Source organism: Strix aluco, chromosome 28 (assembly GCF_031877795.1).
Source record: "Strix aluco isolate bStrAlu1 chromosome 28, bStrAlu1.hap1, whole genome shotgun sequence".
Lineage (NCBI taxonomy): Eukaryota > Metazoa > Chordata > Aves > Strigiformes > Strigidae > Strix > Strix aluco.
In genome coordinates, this window is record NC_133958.1 from 1429752 (window position 1) to 1452182 (window position 22431).

Below are 22431 nucleotides of genomic sequence, written 5' to 3' on the forward strand. Positions count from 1 at the left end.
CCGCTTCGGCTTGGTTTTGGGAAAACCTTGTCGAGGAGGAGGCAAGAGTTTTGCTTGCGGGTTTTCGGAGGCCGAGGGGCCGTTTCTGAACACGCTCCCTCCTCTCCCACCCCTCCGTGCCTCAGTTTCCCCCTTTACAAAACCCAAATTACAGCCCCGGGGACAAGCTGAGAGCGGTGACGGCGGCCGCGGGCCTGACGTGAGCGTCAGTGGGGGCTTGGAAATGCTCCGAAAAAACGTCTTCAGCCCTGAAATGAGGGGAACAAAACAACAACAAAAAAAACCCAAAAGGCCCAAATCTGGAGCTAAAAGGTGTGTTTGAACGAGAGAAGCGAGGAGCTGGTGGTGCTGAGCAGCCCTGACGGCCGCCTGGGGCCGTTACCCGCCGCAGATGGGGCCGGAAGGTGCCGCCCCCGGCTGAAAAAATATCAATAAATGGGCAAAAAGGAGCCCGGTGCTGGTTTTTTTCTCTCTTAACCCTGAATTACTGCGAAAATCATTTGGGGGTGTGGGAGAAGGCAGCCGGGCTTGGAGGAAAAACAGCTTGGGGGTGATTTTGGGGGGGATGTGGGGAGAGGGGGAGTCCCTGGGGCCTGGAAGAGGAGGTGGGTGCTGGGGGGGGGGATGTGGGTGCTGGGGGGGGGATACAGGTACCAGTGAGGGGTCGGAGTGCTGGGGGGGGATGTGGGTGTCAGGGAGGGGGCTGGGGGGGGGCTCAGGGAGGGATGTGGGTGCTGGGGGGGGGGGATACAGGTACCAGTGAGGGGTGGGAGTGCGGGGGGGGGGATGTGGGTGTCAGGGAGGGGGCTGGGGGGGGCTCAGGGAGGGATGTGGGTGCCAGGAAAGGGCCGCGGATGCCCGGGGGGTCGCGGGGGAAGGTGCGAAGCCCGGAGCGGAGCGCGGCCCCGCCGGCGGCCCCGTGTCCCCCCGGTGCCGCCCGGTTCCGCCCCGGGGGCGGTGGCTCAGCGTGTTCCCCCCCCTCCCTCCGCGTCCGAGTCCGCTTAAAACCCCGCGGAGGCGGCGCCCGGCAGCGCAGAGCCCGGCGGCACCGGTACCGGCAGCAGCAGGCAGGGACGGGCGCGGGACACCGGCAGCGGGGGCGCGAGGTGGGGTGCGGGCAGCGCGGGGCAGGGCTGGGGCGGCGGGATGCAGGCAGGGCAGGGTGCGGGCAGGGCAGGGCAGGCAGCGTGAGGGGCTGCGGGCAGGGCAGGGGGGCTCGGGAGCGGGCAGGGCTGCGGGGCAGGCAGGGAAGGCAGGGGTGCAGGCAGGGCAGGCGTGCGGGCAGCACCTCACAGGGACAGGCAGCACCGCACAGGGACAGGCAGCACAGGGCAGGGACAGGCAGCACAGGGCGGGGGTACAGGCAGCACAGGGCAGGGACAGGCAGCACCTCACAGGGACAGGCAGCACCGCACAGGGACAGGCAGCACAGGGCGGGGGTACAGGCAGCACAGGGCGGGGGTACAGGCAGCACAGGGCAGGGACAGGCAGCACAGGGCAGGGACAGGCAGCACCTCACAGGGACAGGCAGCACCTCACAGGGACAGGCAGCACAGGGCAGGGACAGGCAGCACCGCACAGGGACAGGCAGCACAGGGTAGGGGTGCAGGCAGCACAGGGGCAGGGGTGCAGGCAGCACCTCACAGGGACAGGCAGCACAGGGCAGGGGTGCAGGCAGCACCTCACAGGGACAGGCAGCACCGCACAGGGCCAGGCAGCAGCAGGCACCGCGGGCAGGACAGGGCACCAGCAGGCAGGGCAGGCAGCCAGCAGGCAGCATGGCAAGGGGCACCGGTGTCCCCCAGCACCCCGCGGCCTCGCACACCCCGGGGGGGCCCCGCTGAGCGCCAGCGGCCGGACCCCGCGGCCGGCGGGGCCATGGAGGGGCCCGCGGGGGGTTACTCGGTCCAAGCCACCGCCGCCATCGCCGCCGCCATCACCTTCCTGGTGCTCTTCACCATCACGGGCAACGCGCTGGTGATCCTGGCGGTGCTGAGCAGCCGCTCGCTGCGGGCGCCCCAGAACCTCTTCTTGGTGTCGCTGGCGGCCGCCGACATCTTGGTGGCCACCTTGATCATCCCTTTCTCCTTGGCCAACGAGCTCCTGGGCTACTGGTACTTCGAGAAGACGTGGTGCGAGATCTACCTGGCCTTGGACGTGCTCTTCTGCACCTCGTCCATCGTCCACCTCTGCGCCATCAGCCTGGACCGGTACTGGTCGGTCAGTCGCGCCATCGAGTACAACGCCAAGCGGACGCCGCGGCGCATCAAGTGCAGCATCTTCATCGTCTGGACCATCGCCGCCGTCATCTCCCTCCCGCCCCTGGTCTACAAGGGGGAGAAGAAGGCGGCGGCGGCGGGGCGGCCGCAGTGCAAACTCAACGAGGAGGCCTGGTACGTCCTCTCCTCCAGCGTCGGCTCCTTCTTCGCCCCGTGTCTCATCATGATCCTCGTCTACCTGCGCATCTACCTGATCGCCAAACGCCGCCACCGCTCCCGCCCCGCCGCCGCCAAACCGCCCGCGGCACCGAACGTCCCCCCCCGAGCCGTCACGGAGCCCCCGGGCACCCGCCCGCCGGCGGACAGGACCTCGCTGCTGAGCCCCGAGGAGCCCCCGGCGCCCCCCAGCGCCGCGGCGGGGCCGTCCCCGCAGCCCGGGGGACGCCCCAGGGACACTTTGGCCACGGGGACGGGACAGGTGGTGTTGGCCCGTCGGCCGCCGGCGTTGAACCCGTGGAGGAGGAAGACTCAGCTCAACCGGGAGAAACGTTTCACCTTCGTCTTGGCCGTGGTCATCGGCGTCTTCGTCCTCTGCTGGTTCCCCTTCTTCTTCCTCTACAGCCTGGGCGCGCTCTGTCCCCGCCGCTGCAAGGTCCCCGACGGCGTCTTCCAGTTCTTCTTCTGGGTCGGTTACTGCAACAGCTCCCTCAACCCCGTCATCTACACCGTCTTCAACCAGGACTTCCGCAAGGCCTTCCGGCGCCTCCTCTGCCGCCGCCGCGCCCCGACGCCCTGGTGAGGGGCTCTGCCCGCGCCCTCCCTCCCTCCCGCCCTCCTCCTCCTCCTGCCAGCGCATCCCTTGGGTTTGGGGGGGGGGGGGGGGGGGGCACGTGCCACCGCGCCACAACCCCTGTCCCCAAGCCTGGTGGCACCTCAACAGCGCCCCCCCCCTTCCCCCGCCTAAGGTGGCCTTTTAACAATAAAAGATATTTTGTAATAAGAAAAAATGTCACTTTTTGTCAAGGGGCAGACGTGGGGGGGGTGTTGTGCGTGTGTCCCCCCCCCCCCGCCTCAATCCCTGGGGACTGTTGGGGACAAGAGCCGTGGCCCGTGACAGCCGGCAGCGCGGCTGGGAGGAATGTGCCGGCGGAGCGGGAACACGATGTCTGGGAGGGGGCGGTTATTTATGGCAGCGCCCGGGAAGGGATAAATAATAATAATTTAAAAAAAAAAAAAAAAAGTCAAAAAACCCCAAAGAATAAATCTTTGCAGCTGCCGGCCCCGAGGACGTTCAACCCGAAGGGGGATGGGGACAGAGCCTGGTGTCGGGGGACCCCGCTCGGGCGGGGATTCGCGGGTGGCTGATATAGGGGACTCGCGGGTGTCTCATATAGGGTTGTGCTGCCCACCCCGGGGGGGGGGGGATGATGCATGTTGGGGGCCACAGGGGGGGGTTTGTGGGTTGTGACCCCCATTGGGGTGTTGTGACCCACATCAGCAGATCGTGACCCACATCATGGTATCATGTGGGTGTAACTGTGGGTCACGGTGGAGCATCGTGCCCCACACTGGTGTATCGTGGTTTGTGATGGTGTATCGCAACCCACAGAGGGTATCACGACCCACAGCAGGGTATTGTGACCCACAGAGGGTATCACGACCCACAGAGGGTATTGTGACCCACAGCAGGGTATTGTGACCCACAGAGGGTATCACAACCCTCACCAGGGTATCGTGACCCACAGCAGGGTATCACGACCCACACTGGGGTATCGTGACCCCCACTGGTCCATCGTGACCCATACTGGTGCATTGTGAACTCAGGATGGTGCATGATGACCCTCACTGGCATACGATGACCCACACCAGTATACAGTGACCCACACCAGTATATGGTGACCCACACCAGCATACAATGACCCACACCAGTATACAATGACCCACACCAGTATATGGTGACCCACACCAGTATACAGTGACCCACACCAGTATACAATGACCCACACCAGCATACAATGACCCACACCAGTATACAGTGACCCACACCAGTATATGGTGACCCACACCAGTATACAATGACCCACACCAGTATACAATGACCCACACCAGTACATGGTGACCCACACCAGTATACAGTGACCCACACCAGTATACAATGACCCACACCAGTATACGGTGACCCACACCAGTGCACAGTGACCCACACCAGTATACAATGACCCACACCAGTATACAATGACCCACACCAGTGCACAGTGACCCACACCAGTATACAGTGACCCACACCAGTATACAGTGACCCACACCAGTGCGTGCTGCCCCCCACCAGTACATCACACCTCACACTGGGTACCAGCACCCCGGTGCCCCCCACGGCTGGGGGACGTGACCAGGGACAGCTCTCCTCCGCAGTGGCAGAGCCGCCCCATCTCCCGCCCCACTGTGGGACTTGACCCCCCCACCCCGAACCCAGCTGACCCTTCGGACGCCCGTTCCCAGCGCGGCCGCTCTCCTCCCCCCCCCACGAGCCCCGCACGGCCGGCGGCCGTTGGCCCGTCCCAGCGCGCTGGGAGGCTGCTCGGGGTGGGACAGGGCGTGCGAACGGGGCCGGGGCCGTGGGGCTGCGCACGCCGAGCCGCTGGGCCCCCGCCAGCCCGGCCCCGAGGCGGCTGGACCCGCTCCCGGCCTCTGACTCCACATCCCGCCCCAGCTCCCTCTGCCCCACGGCTGTGCCCACACCGCCCGCTTCGTGCCCCGCCTCGTGCCGGGGGAGATGTGGGGCTGGCTGTGGGGTCCTGTGGGGCTGGGCATGGGGCTGGGGGTCTCAGCATGGTCTTGTGGGCTGGGCATGGTTCTGTGGGGCTGGGCATGGGACTGTGGGGCTGGGCATGATCCTATGGGGCTGGGCATGGGACTGTGGGGCTGGGTATGGTCCTGTGGGGCTGGGCATGGGACTGTGGGGATCTAAGCATGGTTCTGTGGGGCTGGGCAGGATCCTATGGGGCTGGACATGGTCCTGTGGGGCTGGGCATGGTTCTGTGGGGCTGGGCATGGGGCTGGGGGGATCTAAGCATGGTTCTGTGGGGCTGGGCATGATCCTGTGGGGCTGGGCATGGTCTTGTGGGGCTGGGCATGGTCGTCTGGGGCTGGGCATGTTCCTGTGGGGCTGGGCTATGGCCCTGTGGGGCTGGGCACAGTCCTGTGGGTCTGAGCATGGTCCTATGGGGGCCTAAGCATGATCCTGTGGGGCTGGGCAAGGCCTTATGGGGCTGCACATGGTCCTATGGGGCTGAGCATGGTCCCATGGGGATCTAAGCATGGCCCTGTGGGGCTGGGGACAGTTCTGTGGGGCTGGGTCCCCACGGCACCAGCCAGTCCCCAACAGCCTGTCCCCCCCGCCCTGCCCACCCCGTCCCCCCTCCGCTGCCGCCTCTGCCCCCTCCCCCCCCCTCCTCCCCCTCCCCACTAATTCCCCCAAAACCGCCCACAGGTTGCCATGGTGATTCCTTAATTTCCCCCCCCCCCGTATATTCAGCAGAAGCAGGTTTGCTGCAAAAAAAAAAACAAAAGGGCCACAGAAATTCAAGCAGCTCAAATTGAGCTTTTTTTTTTTTGCTGAAAAACGGGTTAAAACGTGTCGGGGGGGTTTATCCCCCCTCCCCCGGCGCGGGGGGCAGCGCTGACCCCCCCGCGTGCCGCTGACCCCCCCCGTTATAGGGGCCGGAATAACGCTCGTCCCCTCGTTAGCGCTGGAGGGGGAGGTTAATTAAACAGAATTATTAATTGCTGACACCCTCCCCCAGGGGCTGCTCCCGAGCCAAACTGGGACCAGTGGGAAGGCGCTGCCGTAAACTGGTGCGGGGAAGGCCGGCGGGGGGGGCGCTGTGGGGTGTGATGAGTTCGTGCCAGGACTCAGCCTCCCGTATAATTAGTGCTGGTTAATTAGAGGATGGAATATCACAATAATGTGTTAGACGCGAAAAACCCCTCAGTGCTGGTGCCTGGGTTAACCCCTCCCGCCACCTTTTAGTTTATTTTTAGCGTTTTGACAAAATTTGGCCGCTTTCACCAGCAGGGGAAGGTCAGGCGCGAAGCTGGCGGGAGGAAATCATTTCTTCATGGGAGAAAAAAAATGTGGGTTTTCATGGAAATGTTTAAAATGAGGGAGCTGGGAACGGCGGCGGAAGGTTTTTATTTGGGTTTGGGTTTAGTGGCAGCGAGAGAAAAGCCGGGGGGGGACGATACGGCCACCGCAGCGGGGGGGGGGGGGGGCACGGCCGGGCGTAAAAGATTTAAAAAATTAAAATAAAAAATAAATTGCGTCGCCTGAAATCTTCCCGCCGCGGCGACGGTTCGAGGGGTCTCAGCGATGGGGCGCGGGGAGGTTTTGGTGTTGGGGGGGGGTCCCCCGAAAGCTGGGAAAAGCCAGGGGGGGGAAAAAAAGTGAGAAAAAGGCAGAAAAAGTGTGAGCGGGGCGGTTTGGGGCGGACGCGCTCAGGGAGGGGGGGTCGGGACAAAACTCCTCCCCCTGCTGGGTTTTGCCCCCCAAAAGCCCCCCAAAGCCCGCGGGTATCACCCAGCCCCCGCCCCGCTCTCCCTCCTCCTCTTCCCTTCCCAGTAAATAAGGTTTTTTAATTTTTTTTCTTATGTTTTTCCTTTTTTCTTGACTTTTTTTTTTCTTTTCTCTTGTCTGTTTTTTTCCCCCTTTTTTCTTGCCTTTTTATTTTTTTTTTTCCCTTATTATTTCCCCGCCAGAGGACGATTAAGCCATAAAAGCTCTCAGCTGCACTTAAAGGCAGATTTGCAGCTTCAGCCCCCCCCGGGGGGGTGAGAGCACCAGCCCCAGCAGGCAGGTGAAAAATGTTGCCTTTTTTGGGGTGTTTTCAGGCAGATTCAGCCCATTTGGGCTCACCCGGTTCCCTGATGTTTCCTGGAGGTTTTTGAGGTCTGGGGTGGTGGCCCTGGGGGTGACAGGGATGGGGGGGCTGATGGCTCTGGGGGTGGTGGGGGACTTGGGCTGGGGTTGATGTCCCCAGAGGTGGTGGGGACCTGGGAAGGGGCTGGGACCCCACGATGGGGTTTGGGGCTGATGTCCCCAAGGGTGATGGGGACCTGGGATGGAGCTGATGTCCATGAGGATGTTGGGGACCTGGGAAGGGGCTGGGACCTCGTGGTGGGGTTGGGGTTGATGTCCTCGGGGGTGTTGGGGACCTGGGAAGGGTCAGAGACCCCATGACGGGGTTTGGGGCTGATGTCCCCAAGGGTGATGGGGACCTGGGAAGGGTCTGGAGATGATGTCCATGAGGATGTTGGGGACTTGGGAAGGGCTTGGGCCCCTGTGATGGGGTTTGGGGCTGGGGCTGATGTCCCCAAGGGTGTTGGGGACTTGGGAAGGGGCTGGGACCCCACAATGGGGTTTGGGGCTGATGTCCCCAAGGGTGATGGGGACCTGGGATGGAGCTGGGTCTGATGTCCTTGGGGGTGTTGGGGACCTGGGAAGGGGCTGAAGATGATGTCCATGGGGGTGCTGGGGACCTGGGAAGGGGCTGGGACCCCATGACGGGGTTTGGGGCTGATGTCCCCAAGGGTGATGGGGACCTGGGATGGAGCTGATGTCCATGAGGATGTTGGGGACCTGGGAAGGGGCTGGGACCTCGTGGTGGGGTTGGGGTTGATGTCCTCGGGGGTGTTGGGGACCTGGGAAGGGGCTGGGACCCCATGATGGGGTTTGGGGCTGGGGCTGATGTCCCCAAGGGTGCTGGGGACCTGGGAAGGGTCTGGAGATGATGTCCATGAGGATGTTGGGGACCTGGGAAGGGGCTGGGACCTCGTGGTGGGGTTGGGGTTGGTGTCCTTGGGGGTGTTGGGGACCTGGGAAGGGGCTGGGACCCCATGACGGGGTTTGGGGCTGATGTCCCCAAGTGCGATGGGGACCTGGGAAGGGGCTGGAGATGATGTCCATGAGGATGTTGGGGACTTGGGAAGGGGCTGGGACCCCGTGATGGGGTTTGGGGCTGAGGCTGATGTCCCCAAGGGTGCTGGGGATCTTGGACTGGGTCTGATGTCCATGAGGATGTTGGGGACCTGAGAAGGGGCTGATGTCCCCAAGGGTGATGGGGACCTAGGATGGAGCTGGGGCTGATGTCCTCGGGGGTGTTGGGGACCTGGGAAGGGGCTGGGACCCCACGATGGGGTTTGGGGCTGATGTCCCCAAGGGTGATGGGGACCTGGGATGGAGCTGATGTCCATGGGGGTGCTGGGGACCTGGGAAGGGGCTGGGGCTGTGTCCCCAGGGGTGGCGGGGATGGGCACCGAGGGGGTGACAGGGTGGGGGTCACGTCCCCGGGGGGGCAGAGGCCCGGGGGGGGGCAGGGGCCGGGCCGGGCCGCCCCTCAGGGCCGGGCTGCAGCGGGGGCGGGGCGGGACGGAGCGGCCGGGCCTGCGGAGGGTGAGAGCGGGGCCGGGGCCGGGGGGGCCGCCGGGGGGCTGGGGGGCTGCTCCCCCCCCAGGGCCTGTGGGGTCTGTGGGGCCTGTGGGGTGTGTGTGTGTGTGTGTGTGTGTGTGTGTGTGTGCGCGCGCCCCCCCCAGGCTCTAGAGCGGGTGTGGGGCATGTTACACCCCCACTCCAGGCCCTGTAGGGTCTGTGGGGTCCATGTGGGGTGTTTCCCCCCCCCCGGCTCTATAGGGGGTGTGGGGCATATTAACCCCCCCCCAACCCCTATAGGGCATGTGGGGCCTCTCTGGGGTGTGTTATACCCCCCCCCCAGACCCTATAGGGCATGTGGGGCCTCTATGGGCTGTGTTATACCCCCCCCAACCCCTATAGGGCATGTGGGGCCTGTATGGGGTGTGTTATACCCCCCCCCAGACCCTATAGGGCATGTGGGGCCTCTCTGGGGTGTGTTATACCCCCCCAGACCCTATGGGGTGTGTGTGGGGTGTGATCCCCCCCCCAAAGCCTTACAGGACATGTGAGGCCCACAGGGGTGTCCCCTCCCCACAGCCCCCTCCGAGCCGCTGAAACCTTCCAAATTCAGACTTTCTGCCTATTTCTGTTCTTTCTCCAGGACCCTCGAGCACCCCCAGTGCCTCTTCTCTCCCTGCTTTGGGGGTGTCGTCCCCCCCCCGACCCCCCCCCGAGGGCTGCCAGCACCATCTCCCCACCCGTGACAGCCTGTCCCCAAGGTACGTGGCTCCCTCGGGACAGGGACCGAGGGGACACTGGTCCCCAAACGAGGGGGGGGGTGACACACCCACCCACACCCCCCCCCGAGCACCCGCTGGTAAATCCGGTGCAGTTTCACACTTGGGGGGTTTCCGGGGGGTCCCACACTTCGCTGGGGTTTCCTTCCCTCCAACCTCGCTTTTCTTTACACCCCCCGGCAACGGTTTAAAAACAAATTATTTTTGTTTTCCTCCCTCCTCTCTTTTTTTTTTTTTTTTTTGGGGGGGGGGGGATAAAATTCCTTCAACCCACCCCACAGCAAAGGGAGGGGGGAGATGGGATTTAAAAGCCCCCGATACCTTGGGGGGGGGGGGGTGTCGTACGAGCACCGGTGGGCAGTGCTGGGTACCCCCCCCAGCGCGATTTGGGGGGGCTGAGGCTGGTGGGGGGGCCGCGATCGCAGCGTTTTGGGGCAGGTTGCAGGGTTTTTGGGTACAGATCGGTGTCGGTACTGGGGGGGGAGGAGGGTGTGGGAGGGAAAAGTCGATTGTAGCAGCCCCGGAGCTCCATTACGGAGGATAAATTCTGTTCCCGAGGGGTTTGGCGCGTTGGTTGCTGGGTTGGTTTTGGGTTTTTTTCTGTTTTTTTGTTGTTTTTCCCTCTCTTTTTGGGCTATAAACCATCCATTTCCCCACCGAGGAGCCCGGTCGCTTCCCTGCAAAGTGAGGAGAGGGGGCTCAGCGCCTCCCCCCCCAGCACCCTGCGGGTCCCATCCTGCAGCGCCCCGTTGCCCCACGGCTCTGGTGCTGGGGGTGGAGGGGGCTCGCTGCAGGCGGGATGGGGACGAAGGGTCTGGGGTCTCCCCGTGCGCCCCCCCCCCCCCCCCCCCAGCTCTCGCTGACCCCCCTCTTGCCCGCGTCTCCCCAGCTGAGCTCCGCGGGCCGGCGCTGGACGCGTCTCCAAGGGCTCATCCCAGCTGGCCGAGCTCCCCCGTGGTGCTGAGCCCGCTGGGTCCGGGTCCCCGCGCTCCGGCGGTGGCGGAGGAACGGGGGTGACTCCTTGGCCCCCCCCTCAGTGGGGAAACCAGCTCGAGTCCCCCCTTGCGGCTGCCCCGTCAACCCCAGACCAAGTTGCTTTATTTCTCCCCAGTAACGGGACTTCTTACGACAGCACAAGTGTGTTTTGGGGAGAATTCCCCGACATTTGGTGTTCCTAGGGCGGGCAGGATTTGTGCCATCCCTCCCTCCCTGCTGTCTGTCTTTCCCTCCTCAGATGAAAACCTGGGTCAGCGATTCGGGGCAGAAATTGGAAATTTTCATCCCTTTTCTGGGCAAGTACCGTCCGCTCTCAGGGCGCTGCTGCCAGACCTGCACCCCGAAGAGCTGGGTACGAGCGTGGCGCCGGGGGCCGGGGAGAAGATTTGGGATCGTGGGATGCGGGTGGAGAGGACGAGCCCTGGGGAGAGGGTGGGGGGCTGGCGTGGGGACAAAACCCCCCCACCCGTGCGTGCTGTCGCCTTCCGGAGGCAGAGCTGCTGCTGCCGGAGAGCTGACCCCGCGTTTCCCTTCCAGGGGGGGTTCTACCCCCAGCAGCTCCCCTCTCTGGGCTTCCGCGACGCCGCCCGGGTGACGGAGGAGGACACGCGGTGAGGACCGGGTCAGCTCTGTGCCAGGGAACGCTGGGCAAACCGCTTATTTTTTTTTATTTCCCCCCCACCGAGGGTTTGTCCAAATCCCCCTGGAAATCCCTTCCCCTGCCGCACAGGAGCGTGGGGATGCCTCTCGGTCATCCGCACTCTAATTAATCCAAAAAGGAGGGATGTTAATTATATTTTGAAAGGCTGGAAGCCGCCTCTCCGAGCGTGGCGTGTTAATACCAGCGGGGAGGAGAGGGCTCGCTCTGTCCCCCGGCTGCCGTCCCGCACAGGCTGGGGGGAGAATTTGTCCACAGAGTTGTGGATTTGGGGTCGTTTCTTTTTTTCAAACGAAACTTGGTCTCTTGGTGCTGTTGGGAAGAACTTGGCAGGGGGCTGGGGGGTGTTTTCGTTCTCTTTGGCAGCGCTTGGAGCGAGCCTGGCCCCTGGGGAGGGGGGAAGTGGCCTCTTCTCCACCCCCCCCTCCTCTTCCTCCTCCCCAGGGGCTCCAACTCTGGACCTCTGGCTGGTGTCAACCAGCCTCTTCCTCCTTGGACCCCAGGAGCTGTTTCCTTGCCAAATCCCTGACATATTTTTTCGTTCCCGAGGTGCTGGACTCCGTCGGTTCCTCTCCCCTTTCAGAGCAGTCCCTGGTGGTTCAGCAATTTTGTGCTGTATTTTTCCAAATCGGGTCATTATCCTCTATTCAGCTTGAAACATCCCAGCTCCAGCTTTCAAACTCTTTGAATAATTCATCTGCGCTCGCAGCGACGCGGGAGTGGCGGGGTGGCTCAAAAGAGCCCGGTGATGGGGTGGCTGAGATCACGAGTGGAAGGATGAGGGTCTGAAGTTCCCGTGTCCTCCTTCCTGCAGCCCTTTGGTATCTCAAACCGCCCTCCCGTCCCCTTCGGGTGCTGCCGAGCTCTGATTTGGGGGTGGGTTTGGAAAAGGCCCCGACTTGGAGCGTCCCCTGCGTGTTTTTAGCAATGGCAGGTTTCCCTCCTGTGTGAGGAGCGATGCTGCGAGGACCAGGGTGGCTGGGAGCATCGCTCTGCTGGTGCCTCTGTTTTCCCAGCTGTAAAATGGGGAGAAAAATCTCAAAATTCTTGCAAACAGCTGGTTTGAGGGAGGCTGAACACCCTGGAAAAGCCTCTAACGGCCGGAGCATCGCTGTCTGTCTCCCTGCCCAGGTACCGGGGCTGGCTCGTCCGAAGGGTCTGTGGTTTCCTTGCTGTCTGGGGCTGGAAAGTTCCTGCTGACACCCCCAGAGACCTGCCGGCGAGGATCTGCTGCAGCAAGAGGTAAGTGGGAGCAGCCGGAGGGGCTCTCTGGGGTCACCTTCACCCCTGGCAGGACCCAGGTCCTGCAGCATCGTCCCCCAACCCCATGGGATCCCGTTCGGTGGCTTCTCTGCTCCCGGTGGAAGGAGATGTGCCAGCTCCTCCCCGCTGCTGTGCCCTTCCCAAAATCTCACCCCGAGGAAGGGGCTTTGCAGCTGCTCCCCCTGTGCTCAGCACCCTCAAAAGGAGCCCGTACCCCAGTTTGGTGGGGAACCAGCTCTCTGGGCTCTGCCCTGGGATGCCGCTGAGGCTCTCCCGGTCTCTGTCCCAATGGGGTGACGTGGCCTTGTCAGGCAACTGTCACTTAACTCGTTGTCATGGCTAATTACGCAGCAGGAGGCTGGCAGCCAGTACACTGTAATTACTGTAATTAGGAGAATGCTTTTTAACCCCTCGCTCTGCCTCCTGCTTCCCACCTCCTCTCCATCCCCTCTCCGCAGGGTTCAGGATGTCGCTACCGGCCGGTCCCGTGGCTCGAGCGGGGACAGCGAATCCCACCGGCGATGGAAGGAGGAAACACTCAAGATCCTGGCTGAAATCCAGGCCCCGCTCTCCCTTCTCCTGCTGAGGTCTGCACCCCTACTCTGGGGAGGGTTGTGGGTGTGGATCCCCCTTCACGGGCATCTCCCACCTTCTCCTGGAGGGATCCCAGCTCCTGTCTGGGGCATTCCCAGTCCCTCTCCTTCACTCCAGGTCTTCCGTGCTCTTAATTTGTGTATTAAGCCCCTTCAGATGGGCTTTGAGTGGCGGCTGGGTGCCTCGTGCCTGCGAGGGATCCTTTGGGGGAGGCGCAGGGATCCTTTGGGGGAGGCGCAGGGAGCCTTTGGGGGACACACAGGGATCCTTTGGGGGAGGCGCAGGGATTCTTTGGGGGACACACAGGGATCCTTTGGGGGACACACGTGCCGAGAGCCCAGGCTGACAGCGGCAGGGCAGGGCAGGCAGCCCTTGGGGTCCCACGCAGCTCTCTGGGGACGTTTCCCCCAGTTCCTTCCAGTGAGCTGGAATCTGACACTGGAGTGGGGAAGGAAGGGAGAAAAAAAAGAACCAATGGGGCTATGGAAAGTAAAGCAAAGCGAAAGGCAACTTTTCCTTTCTCTCTCTCTCTCTCTCTCTCTCCCCCCTCTTTTCTTTTTTTTCCTCTTGTCATTGAGAAATTGGCAATTAGAGGTTGCATTGTAGCCTAATTGCTTGTCTGATTGAGCTGTAATAAAAGAACCCTCTGAGCAGTCTGAAGTATTTAAAGGGAAGAAATTCCCCGGGGGATAAAAGCGCTCGGCTCCTTCCCGTAAGCAGCGTGCGGGAGGACGGGGAGATGGAGGGGTAATTGACTTCAGCTTTTGTTGCTGGAGGGACAAGGGGGTGGTCTTGTCACATCCAGCCTTTAAGGTTTTAACTTAATTTATAATAAAACTGTTTATTTGCCTTACGGGAGCTGAGAAGTGAGATTTTTTTTTTTTTTTTTTTTGAGTCAAGCTGTCTCATGCAGCGCCCTGGCTGGGGAAACTGAGGCAGGGCAGGGTGGCCTGGGTGAGGTCTCTGGGGTGGTTTGGGGGCAGCCACGCCCCCCCGCGGGCTTGCTCACTTGCTTGTTTCCCTGCAGGCTGTGCAACTGGGCTCTGCTCAAGCTCCTGAACCGCCTCTTCCTCAACGTGCAGCTCCACCGAGGGCAGCTGAAGATGGTGCTGAGGGCCGCCAAGACGGTAGGGAGCGCAGCGAAAGCCGCTCTCGGCCCCGCGCCTCGCTGCCGGGTGCTGAGCCCTGGCTTTCCTTCCAGCCTGACGTGCCGCTGGTTTTCCTCTCGACGCACAAATCCCCGCTGGATGGGTTGCTCCTGTCCTTCGTCCTCTTCTCCCAGGGGCTGGGGGTGCCCAGGGTGGCAGTGGGCGGCCAGGCCTGCAGCTCCCGCCTCCGGTAAGGCACGGCAGGCGCCTGCTCGAGCTCAGCACGTGGGTCGTCACCCAGGGAGGAGGGAATTACACGTGCAAAGCTGAGGTGGGCGATGGCCCTGTGCAAGGTGGCTCCTCTTTCCCCTCAGAGCCCTGCTCAGCCGCCTGGGAGGGATTTTCCTGCCCTCGGGGATGGGACAGACACCGAGCAACCAGGATGAAGGGCTCCCGGGGGCTGTCCTGGCCGTGGTAAGTCCAGCCTGGGGTGCTGGGAGGGATGAAACATCCCCCCGAGCTCCAAAAGCACCCAGCGAAGCTCCTGTGCGTCCCAGGGGTGCTGCCAGTGCCCCCCAGCCTCACCCCGTCTCCCCCCACCAGTACATCGAGGAGGTGCTGAGGAGCCAACAGCCTCTGCTCATCTTCCTGGAAGAGCCCCCCGTCACCCTGCACCTCTCTGCCCCTGCCCGGGAGTGGCTGGCCCTGGTGTACCGAGCCGTGCGGGACGGCGCCGTCCCCGACGTCCTCCTGGTCCCCGTGGGCATCGCCTACGACATCGCCCCGGGCGCTTCGCCCCGGGAAGGAGCGGTGAGAGGGCTTGTCGATGCGGGCGCAGCACCCAAATCACCGGGTGTGTCCCTGGGGAGCAGCGCTCGCCTCCATCGCCCCGTTAATGCTTTGCTCTCCCCTCTTTTCCCAGCACGGGGCTCGGCCCCTCGGCCTCGGCGCCTGCCTCTGGGCAGCGTGTCAGGCTGTGCGCCGAAACTTTGGCTGCGTCCGGGTGGACTTCGCCCAGCCCTTCTCCTTACAGGTACGGCAGTGGGGTTTGCACCTGGGGCTCCTGTCTGGGTCCATCTGGGCTCTGGAGGGTTTGTTGCTGGGATGTTGGTGGCTGTGCAAACCTCACACAGAACCCCAGAACCATCTGGGTTGGAAAAGCCCTTGAAGCTCCTCCAGCCCCACCATGAACCTCACCCTGACCGTTCCCAACTCCACCAGATCCCTCAGCGCTGGCTCAACCCGACTCTTCAACCCCTCCAGGGATGGGGACTCCCCCCCTGCCCTGGGCAGCCCATTCCAACGCCCAACAGCCCCTTCTGCAAAGAAATCCTTCCTAAGAGCCAGTCTGACCCTGCCCTGGCGCAGCTTGAGGCCATTCCCTCTTGGCCTGGCGCTGGTTCCTTGGCTCAAGAGACTCCTCCCCCCTCTCTGCACCCTCCTTTCAGGGAGTTGCAGAGGGCCAGGAGGTCTCCCCTCAGCCTCCTCTTCTCCAGACTAAACCCCCCCAGTTCCCTCAGCCGCTCCCCATCAGACCTGTGCTCTGGGGGTTGGACGGTGGGGTTTGGGGTGGCTGAAGGGGGTCTGGGGTTCTCCAGGGGATCCAGTGAACCCATCTCTAGGGGAAGCTGGGGGCTTGCTGGGGCCCTGGGGACCCAAGGGATCAAGTCAGCTCGTTGGTGCTGAGGGCTGTGAGCATCAACAGGCCCGTTTGTCCTCAATCTAAGGAGTTTGCAGCCAAAAACCTCGTCAGGCAGAGCCGCCCGGGGAAGCCGCTGGAGGAGCTGCTGTTGCCCACCATCCTTGGCACGTGGTAAGGAGGAGCCGAGCCTTGGGGCAGCATCTCACCTCCAACGTCTGCTCCCAGCCCCACATTCTCACCCCTCTCGCCCCGCTTCCTCCAGTCCCAGCCAGCTGGACAGCAAGAAAGCAGCAATTTGGAGTCCTGGCCCTGCAACGGCCGCCGGTTTGGAGGCAGAAGAGGAAATATTGGTGACCAAGCTGGGCCTGCACTGCCTGAGCGGTGAGGGGTCTGCGGGGGGAGGCAGGAGTCCGGCCTCCAGCCGTCTGTCTGCCCACGCAGGGCTGGGGGCGGGGGGGAAGCCCTCCCTGGCATCTGCTGGGTGACATCCCTTGGGATGCCACCACTGCTGCCTTCTCTCGCCCTCGGGCTCGGGGCAGGGGGCTCATCCCCCGACGGCCGACCACTGCTTCTCCCTCCCTCGCAGACGGCGTCTCCTGCTCCGCCGTCACGGCTGTGGCGATCACGTCCGTGCTGCTGCTGCACAAGCACCGGGAGGTGAGACAAGGAGCTTTCCAGCTTTCTCTGCCTTTAGAGCGAGATTTCCCGAGCTGCCCCCCCATGTAGGGGAGCCAGCTCATCCTCCTCTTCCTCCAGGGCGTCTTCCTCTCCCGGCTGATGCAGGATTTTGCCTGGCTGCTGGAGGAGATCCTGCTGGGCCAGCATGACGTGGCCTTCTCGGGGCAGCTCCGCACCCTAGTGCAGCACAGCCTCATCCTGCTCAGAGCCCATCTCACCTTCTACCACCTCTCCCCCATCGGTGACATCTTCGTGGTCCCCGAGGTCTCAGCGGAGGCCCTGAGCGAGCTGGGCCACCACAGCGCTGCCATCCTGCCCGTCTTCGCCAGCGAGGCAGTGGGAGGTGAGGAGCGAGGCGTGGGGGATCGGGGACACCAGGGATCGGTGACGCCGGGGAGATCGGTGACGCCGTTTTCCCGGCAGCCTGCGCCATCCGTGCCTTGCTGGTGGAGATGCTGCCCTTCCTGGGAGCGACCGTCGGCCTCTCCAGCATCGTGCTCAGCCAGGACGAGCTGCACCGCAAGACCCTGGAGCTGCTCCAGCTGCTGCCCCTAAACCTTCTGGGGCTCCAGGTAGGGGCTGGTGGCGTGGGGTGGCACTGCCATCGCGTGGAAGTGGCCTGTCACCGCTGCCTGTGTGGCTGCGGGGAGTCCTGCTGCCTGCCAGCCCCTTTTTTCTCCTCTCTCCCAGCCCTGCCAGCCCCTCAACTACTGGAGCCAGGACATCGTGGACAAGCTCCTCCTGTGTGGGGTGCTGGAGGTTGAGGAGGTGGGTGCCCCCCCAGGACCCCCCTTCGCTATGCTGGGGATGGGTGTCTCAGCTCTCACTGCGCCCTCCGCTCCTGGCTGGGAAGGGGACAAGGGAGCAGGGGGGGGTCCCTGTGGGGGGACAGGGTGCTGGCAGGGTGGCATCAAAGGTGCTGTGGCACCCGGCTTTGTCCCCGCAGCCGGAGAGCAAGCACTGGGTCTGCGACTTGGCCCCGCAGCCCTGGGGCAAGGACCGGCCCTGGGCCGGGATGGACTTCAGCGACAGCGACAGCGAGGGCGACGTCCCCAAGCGCTGCTTCAAGGTACTCGGGACATCCCCCCGGTGCACCCCGGCTGCCTCTGTGACGGGCGTTTCACCAAAGTCTGGCCTCCCCCCTCCAGCTCAGCGAGCCCCAGGGCTCGCCCGGCTTCCTCCTCTTCCTCTGCCGGCTCCTGAGCCCCGTGCTGAGGACTTACGCCAGAGCCGTGGCTTTCCTGGACCGACCCAGCTGGCCCCAGCCTGGTAGGACCCCCCCAGGGTGGACAATTGCTTCTCCAACCACACCAGCCCCCCCTTGGCTTGGCTTTTGGGGAAACTGAGGCACAGCCAAAGCTCCCTTGCAGCCCTGGCTCTACGCTGAGACAAGAGAGGGGCTGTGTCCCCCCAGGAACTGGGGGTGGTGGGATTTAACCCCCCTTTTTCTCCCCCCAACCCCAGAGGCCGCCTACGTGGAGGCGCTGCTGCAATTCCTGGCCGAGGACGGTGTCAGTGAGTTGGGCCGGGGGACGGACGGAGCCTCCCTCCTGCTTTGGGGGCAGCACCCCCATAAAACGGGGCTGTGGGTGCCCGGAGGGTGGGATGCGGGTTCTCCCTGAAGGATTTTTCTCCCTCCAGAGTACCCGAACAGGAGCCTGGCCCTCAGCTCTCTGCAGACCTTCAAGGAGATGGGGGTAAGCACGGCCGGGCTCTGCCAGCGCCCCCCCTAGACCTCGAGCTGCCCCCCTCCTCCCCTGGGTGATCCTCCTCTTCCTCCCCAGGTGCTGGAGGAGGTGCAGACCCCCGCCGGCCCCCTGCTCCACCTCGCCCAGCCTTTCCACTCCAGCGTGAGCCGGGGGAAGCTGGAAGCCTTCATCCAGCAGTTCACCCAGCCCTAGCGGCCGCCGTCGTGCCGATAAACCTGGGAGCAGGTACCCGCCTGGCTCGGGGCTTTATTGAACGCCGAAGGGGGGGGGGGAAGGCGGCTGAATCGGGGCGAGATTTGGCCTCTCCGTCTTCACACCACCTTGTTGCAGATGGTGCCCAGCTCCTCGATCTCGCACTGCACCTCGTCTCCTCTCTGCGAGGGGAGATGGTGGCAGCCCCACACTCACCTTGTGTCCCCCCTCCCTGGGGTTTATGTCCCTGTTCTGCCACCCCAGCCCTATTTTGAGCCCCCCCCCGCCTCTTTCCCTCACCTTAAGAAACACGGGCGGCTTCCGAAAGAGCCCCACACCAGCGGGCGTTCCTGTCAGCAAGATGTCCCCGGGGACCAGTGTGACAAATCTGGTGGGGGGGACACAATGGGAGGTGTCAGCTGTGGCCCCCCTGATCCCCAGCACCTCACTGTCCCCCCCCTGTGCTTACTGGGAGACCCAGGCGATGAGTTTGGGCAGGGGGAAGATGAGCTGGTTGGTGCTGCTGTCCTGCATCAGCCGCCCGTTGACGCTGCAGCGGATCCTCAGGTTGTGGACGTCTGTGGGGACAGAGGGGACGTGTCACACTGGAGGGGGGGGGACACAGGGACAGCGCTGGGGGCCGCCTGCCACTGTGAACCCCCCCCTTTAGGAAAAACAGTTGTTTTGGGGCAAATTTGATGCTTGGTGCCTCCTCTGTTAACTGGGAAAGAGTCCCCGTCCTGTCCCCTTCCCCGCCGTGTCCTGTCCCCACCTGCCACGGCCTCCTTGGTGACAAGAGCTGGCCCCAGGGGACAGAAGGTGTCGAAGGTTTTTGACAGCAGCCACTGCCTCCCATTCCTCCTCTGCCAGTCCCGGGCGCTGACGTCGTTGGCCACCGTGAACCCCACGACGTGGTCCAGCGCTGATGATTCCTTGGGGGGGTGACAATGGGGACCCGTTTAACTAAAGGGAGGGGGGAACACATGGAGGAGGAGGGGGCTGGGGGGGGGTTACCTCAATGTGCCGCCCCTTCTTCCCGATGACAGCGGCCAGCTCCACCTCCCAGTCTACCTCCTGGAGCGGGGGGGGGGACACAAAATGGGGTGCTGGGGGGGCTTGGAGGGGCTGCACGCCATGGAGGGGGGCACAGGGTGGTGGGGTGGGGGGGCCCAGGGGTACTCACGCTGCTCTCCTCGGGGTGTATGATGTCATCGAAGGGCCCGATGATGGCGCTGGGGAACTTGCTGAAGATGATGGGCTCCTGGGGGCTCCTGAGGTCCTGCTCCAGGCAGTGGTCGCGGTAGTTGAGCCCCACACAAATCACCTTCTCGGGGTCCCCGATGGGCGCCAGGAGCTGCACCGTCCCCCGCGGCACCCGGTGCCGGCCCGACTCCAGCGCCCTGCGAGGCCGGCGGGGCTCAGCGCCAGGGCCCGATCCGGCGGGGACACGCGGGTGACGCCGGGGCGGTGGGCACCCACCTCTGGGCGGCGGCCAGGCCGCTGGGGCCGCTCTCCAGGAAGGCGCGCATGGAGCGGGGCAGCGCCGGCTCGGCCGCGCTCAGGTCCACCACGCTGCCCCCGGCCGCTTCCAGCCCCAGACGGGGCTCGGCCCCCCCGGTCCCCCGGAACCGCACCAGCCGCATGGCCCCCAGCAAGCGCATCCGGCACCTGCGGGTACAGGGGGGGTCAGATCCTCGGGATCCTGCCTGGAGTGGATCTGTGCCCCCCGCCCCAGGGTGTTGGGGACCCTCCTTGGGTGGGGCTGGATCACAGAATCCCAGAATCCTTCAGGCTGGAAAAGCCCCTCGGGATCATCGAGTCCAACCCCCAGCCCGACTCTACAAAGTTCTCCCCTACCCCACATCCCCCCACAGCTCATCCAAACGGCCCTTAAACACCCCCAGGGGTGGGGACTCCACCCCCTCCCTGGGCAGCCTATTCCACTCTCTGACCACTCTGGCGGGGAAACATTTTTCCCTCCTGTCCAGTCTGACCCTCCCCTGTTGCAGTTTAAAGCCGTTCCCTCTCGTTCTGTCACTAATTCCCTGGGAGCAGAGACCAGCACCAACCTCTCCACAACGTCCTTTCAGGGAGCTGCAGAGAGTGATGAGGTCTCCCCTCCCCTTCTCCTCCTCACACTGAACAGTCCCAGCTCCTTCAGTCGCTCCTCACAGGATTTATTCTCCAGGCCCTTCCCCAGCCTCGTTGCCCTCCTCTGCCCTCGCTCCAGCCCCTCGAGATCTCTCTCGGATTGAGGTGCCCAAAACTGGACACAACCCTCCAGGTGTGGCCTCACCAGTGCAGAGCACAGGGGGACTGTCACCTCCCTGCTTCTGCTGGTCACACTAGTGCTGATACAAGCCAGGAGGCCGTGTGCTTTCTTGGCCACCTGGGCACACTGCTGGCTCATGGTCAGCTGCTTGTCAATGAGAACCCCCAGACCCTTCTCTTGCAGACACTCTCCACCCCTGTGGCTGGATCCCTCTGGCACAGGGGGGGTCCCTGGGGGCTGACACCCTGCAGCAGGGCGAGGAGGGGCCGCATCCTGCATGGGGAGGGGGCAGATCCCAGCGCAGGAGGGATCCTGGAGGGAGGGGAGATCCCAACACCAGGGTCCTTGGTGGAGACTGAGTCAATTCTCGGGGGGGTGGGGGGGCAGATCTGGCATGGGACAGATTGGGAGGGGCGAGGGGCTCAGGCCCCAGTAAGGGACAGCTGGGGACAGCGGATCCCTCCCCAGCACAGAGCAGATCCCCAGTGTGGCAGCAAAACCCCCCCAGGGCAGGGAATGGTCCCAGCATGGGACGGATCCGGGGGGAGACGGGATCCCCCCCACACCAGATGGGGGGAAGCAGATCAGATCACCTGACCCCACACAGCCCCGATCCCGGGGGTCCCCCCCGATCCTGCACAGCCCCAGTCCTGGGGGAACCCCCCTCCTGATCCCACACCCTGTGGGATCCCCCCGCCCCTGCACAAGGGGGACCCCCGCAGGATTCCCTCCCATGGTCCTGGGGGATTCGCCCCCCATCCCACACAGTCCCGCTCCCGGGGATCCCCCCGACCCCCGGGGACCCCCCCATCCCACACTGCTCCGATCCCAGGACCCGCCCCCCCCGCCCCGGCACCAGCTCAGCTGATCCCGGGGTCCCCCCGATCCCGCACAACCCCAGACCCGCGGGATCCCCCCGGTCCCGAGGACCCCCCGGACCCGGGGAGCGGCACAAGGGCCCCCCGGTGCCACCTGCGTCACGTGAAGGGACCCGCGGTGCCTCCTGCGTCACGTGCCGCGTCACTCCCCTCCCGGCACGCGCTGACCCCGCGCCCCCAGCGTGAAGGTCCCCGCGTCGAGTCCCCGCCCCCCTCCTCGGGCTGACCAATGCGAGAGCGGGGAAAGAGGGGCCGCGCCGGCCGCTCCGCCAATGAGAGCCGGCGGCTCCCAGCCACGCCTCCCGCCCGCCGGAGGGGCGGGGCAGCGGCGTTGCTAGGAGACGGGCGGCGCCCGCCATGACAGTGCCCCGCCGCCATGACAGCGCCGCCATGACGGCGCCGAGGCCGGGGCCGGCAGAGCCCCTGGGCGGGAGCGAGCCGGGCCGAGGCGGGTGTTTCTCACCTTTATTTCATGGAAACACGCAGTGAGTGAGCAAGCAACAGGCGGCTGCGGAGGAGGGGGCCGGGGCAGGGGCCTGGCTGAGGCGCGGCCTGGCTGAGGCGCAGCCTGGCCTCGCTGACCCGTTTGTGAGGAAAAAAAAAAGCAGAAATAACCCAAATAACCCTCCCGGCCGCGTCCCGCCACTCTGGTGGGTGAAGCCGCCTCTGCTGCCGCTCCCTCAGGGCTCGGGGTCACCCTCCCCGGCCCTCCCCAAGGCTGTGTGTGACCAGTGCTCCCCCTTGGCTCCCCAGGTGGCATGTTCCATCCCTAAATCATAGCCATTTGTTTTATTTAGAAAATAAACCCTCTCTCCTTGTACTGCTGGAAGGTGGGGAGCGGCTTCTCTCCTCGCTGTGGGTCCCCCTCAGCGCTGCGCGGGCGGGGAGAGGAGGCTCGTGTGCTTTCGGTTGGCCTTCGGGAGCTGTCGTGTCACAGAAACCCCCTCCCCGAGGGTCCCCTCCCTGACGCCTCACGTCTTGGGGCTGCCGCCAGGTCTCCTGCGCCACCCAGGGCAGAGGGATCCTCTTTGAGGGGGGG

At 64.1% G+C, this 22431-nt stretch overlaps 3 protein-coding genes across 6 annotated transcripts; 2 read left to right on the plus strand and 1 right to left on the minus strand.

Annotated features, from left to right (window-relative positions):
* Nucleotides 1-1370: 1370 nt before the first annotated feature.
* Nucleotides 1371-3213, plus strand: ADRA2B (adrenoceptor alpha 2B). 3 transcript variants are annotated; one of them, XM_074808025.1, is made up of 2 exons: nucleotides 1371-1439; nucleotides 1689-3213. In XM_074808025.1, exon 2 carries the CDS (start codon nucleotides 1879-1881, stop codon nucleotides 3016-3018), a length of 1140 nt encoding a protein of 379 aa, XP_074664126.1. In that variant the 5' UTR covers nucleotides 1371-1439; nucleotides 1689-1878; the 3' UTR covers nucleotides 3019-3213. The 3 variants fall into 3 exon arrangements, with proteins under 3 accessions (XP_074664126.1, XP_074664125.1, XP_074664127.1); XM_074808024.1 differs by lacking the exon at nucleotides 1371-1439 and adding an exon at nucleotides 1493-1603; XM_074808026.1 differs by lacking the exon at nucleotides 1371-1439 and adding an exon at nucleotides 1493-1597 and having other exon boundaries at nucleotides 1725-3213.
* Nucleotides 3214-9397: 6184 nt separating this feature from the next.
* LOC141916035 (glycerol-3-phosphate acyltransferase 2, mitochondrial-like) lies at nucleotides 9398-18426 on the plus strand. The gene is made up of 21 exons (XM_074808079.1): nucleotides 9398-9404; nucleotides 10657-10770; nucleotides 10956-11029; nucleotides 12208-12318; nucleotides 12798-12926; nucleotides 13961-14060; nucleotides 14135-14271; nucleotides 14396-14495; nucleotides 14625-14831; nucleotides 14944-15054; nucleotides 15749-15834; nucleotides 15926-16044; nucleotides 16250-16320; nucleotides 16420-16684; nucleotides 16765-16913; nucleotides 17032-17109; nucleotides 17288-17410; nucleotides 17490-17610; nucleotides 17806-17856; nucleotides 17983-18038; nucleotides 18126-18426. Exons 2-21 carry the CDS (start codon nucleotides 10657-10659, stop codon nucleotides 18240-18242), a joined length of 2319 nt encoding a protein of 772 aa, XP_074664180.1. The 5' UTR covers nucleotides 9398-9404; the 3' UTR covers nucleotides 18243-18426.
* LOC141916036 (oxaloacetate tautomerase Fahd2a, mitochondrial-like) lies at nucleotides 18279-21585 on the minus strand. Of its 2 annotated transcripts, none has more exons than XM_074808080.1 (8): nucleotides 21487-21585; nucleotides 19722-19910; nucleotides 19426-19642; nucleotides 19257-19316; nucleotides 19015-19174; nucleotides 18712-18820; nucleotides 18543-18630; nucleotides 18279-18424 (listed from the first exon to the last, which is right to left on the minus strand). In XM_074808080.1, exons 2-8 carry the CDS (start codon nucleotides 19901-19903, stop codon nucleotides 18362-18364), a joined length of 879 nt encoding a protein of 292 aa, XP_074664181.1. In that variant the 5' UTR covers nucleotides 19904-19910; nucleotides 21487-21585; the 3' UTR covers nucleotides 18279-18361. The 2 variants fall into 2 exon arrangements, with proteins under 2 accessions (XP_074664181.1, XP_074664182.1); XM_074808081.1 differs by lacking the exon at nucleotides 21487-21585 and adding an exon at nucleotides 20312-20460.
* Nucleotides 21586-22431: the final 846 nt, after the last annotated feature.

Bases quoted from the DNA above. Each gene is read 5' to 3' on its own strand.
- LOC141916036 (XM_074808080.1), bottom strand. From the start codon at position 19,903: ATGCGCTTGCTGGGGGCCATGCGGCTGGTGCGGTTCCGGGGGACCGGG. The intron at 19,175-19,256 runs GTAACCCCCCCC...CACCCCCCCAAG, and splicing joins AGAAGGGGCGGCACATTGAG to GAATCATCAGCGCTGGACCA. The intron at 18,631-18,711 runs GTAAGCACAGGG...CCCCCCCACCAG, and splicing joins CTCATCGCCTGGGTCTCCCA to ATTTGTCACACTGGTCCCCG.
- LOC141916035 (XM_074808079.1), top strand. From the start codon at position 10,657: ATGAAAACCTGGGTCAGCGATTCGGGGCAGAAATTGGAAATTTTCATC. The intron at 14,496-14,624 runs GTAAGTCCAGCC...TCCCCCCACCAG, and splicing joins CGGGGGCTGTCCTGGCCGTG to TACATCGAGGAGGTGCTGAG. The intron at 15,055-15,748 runs GTACGGCAGTGG...CCTCAATCTAAG, and splicing joins CCCAGCCCTTCTCCTTACAG to GAGTTTGCAGCCAAAAACCT.
- ADRA2B (XM_074808025.1), top strand. From the start codon at position 1,879: ATGGAGGGGCCCGCGGGGGGTTACTCGGTCCAAGCCACCGCCGCCATC.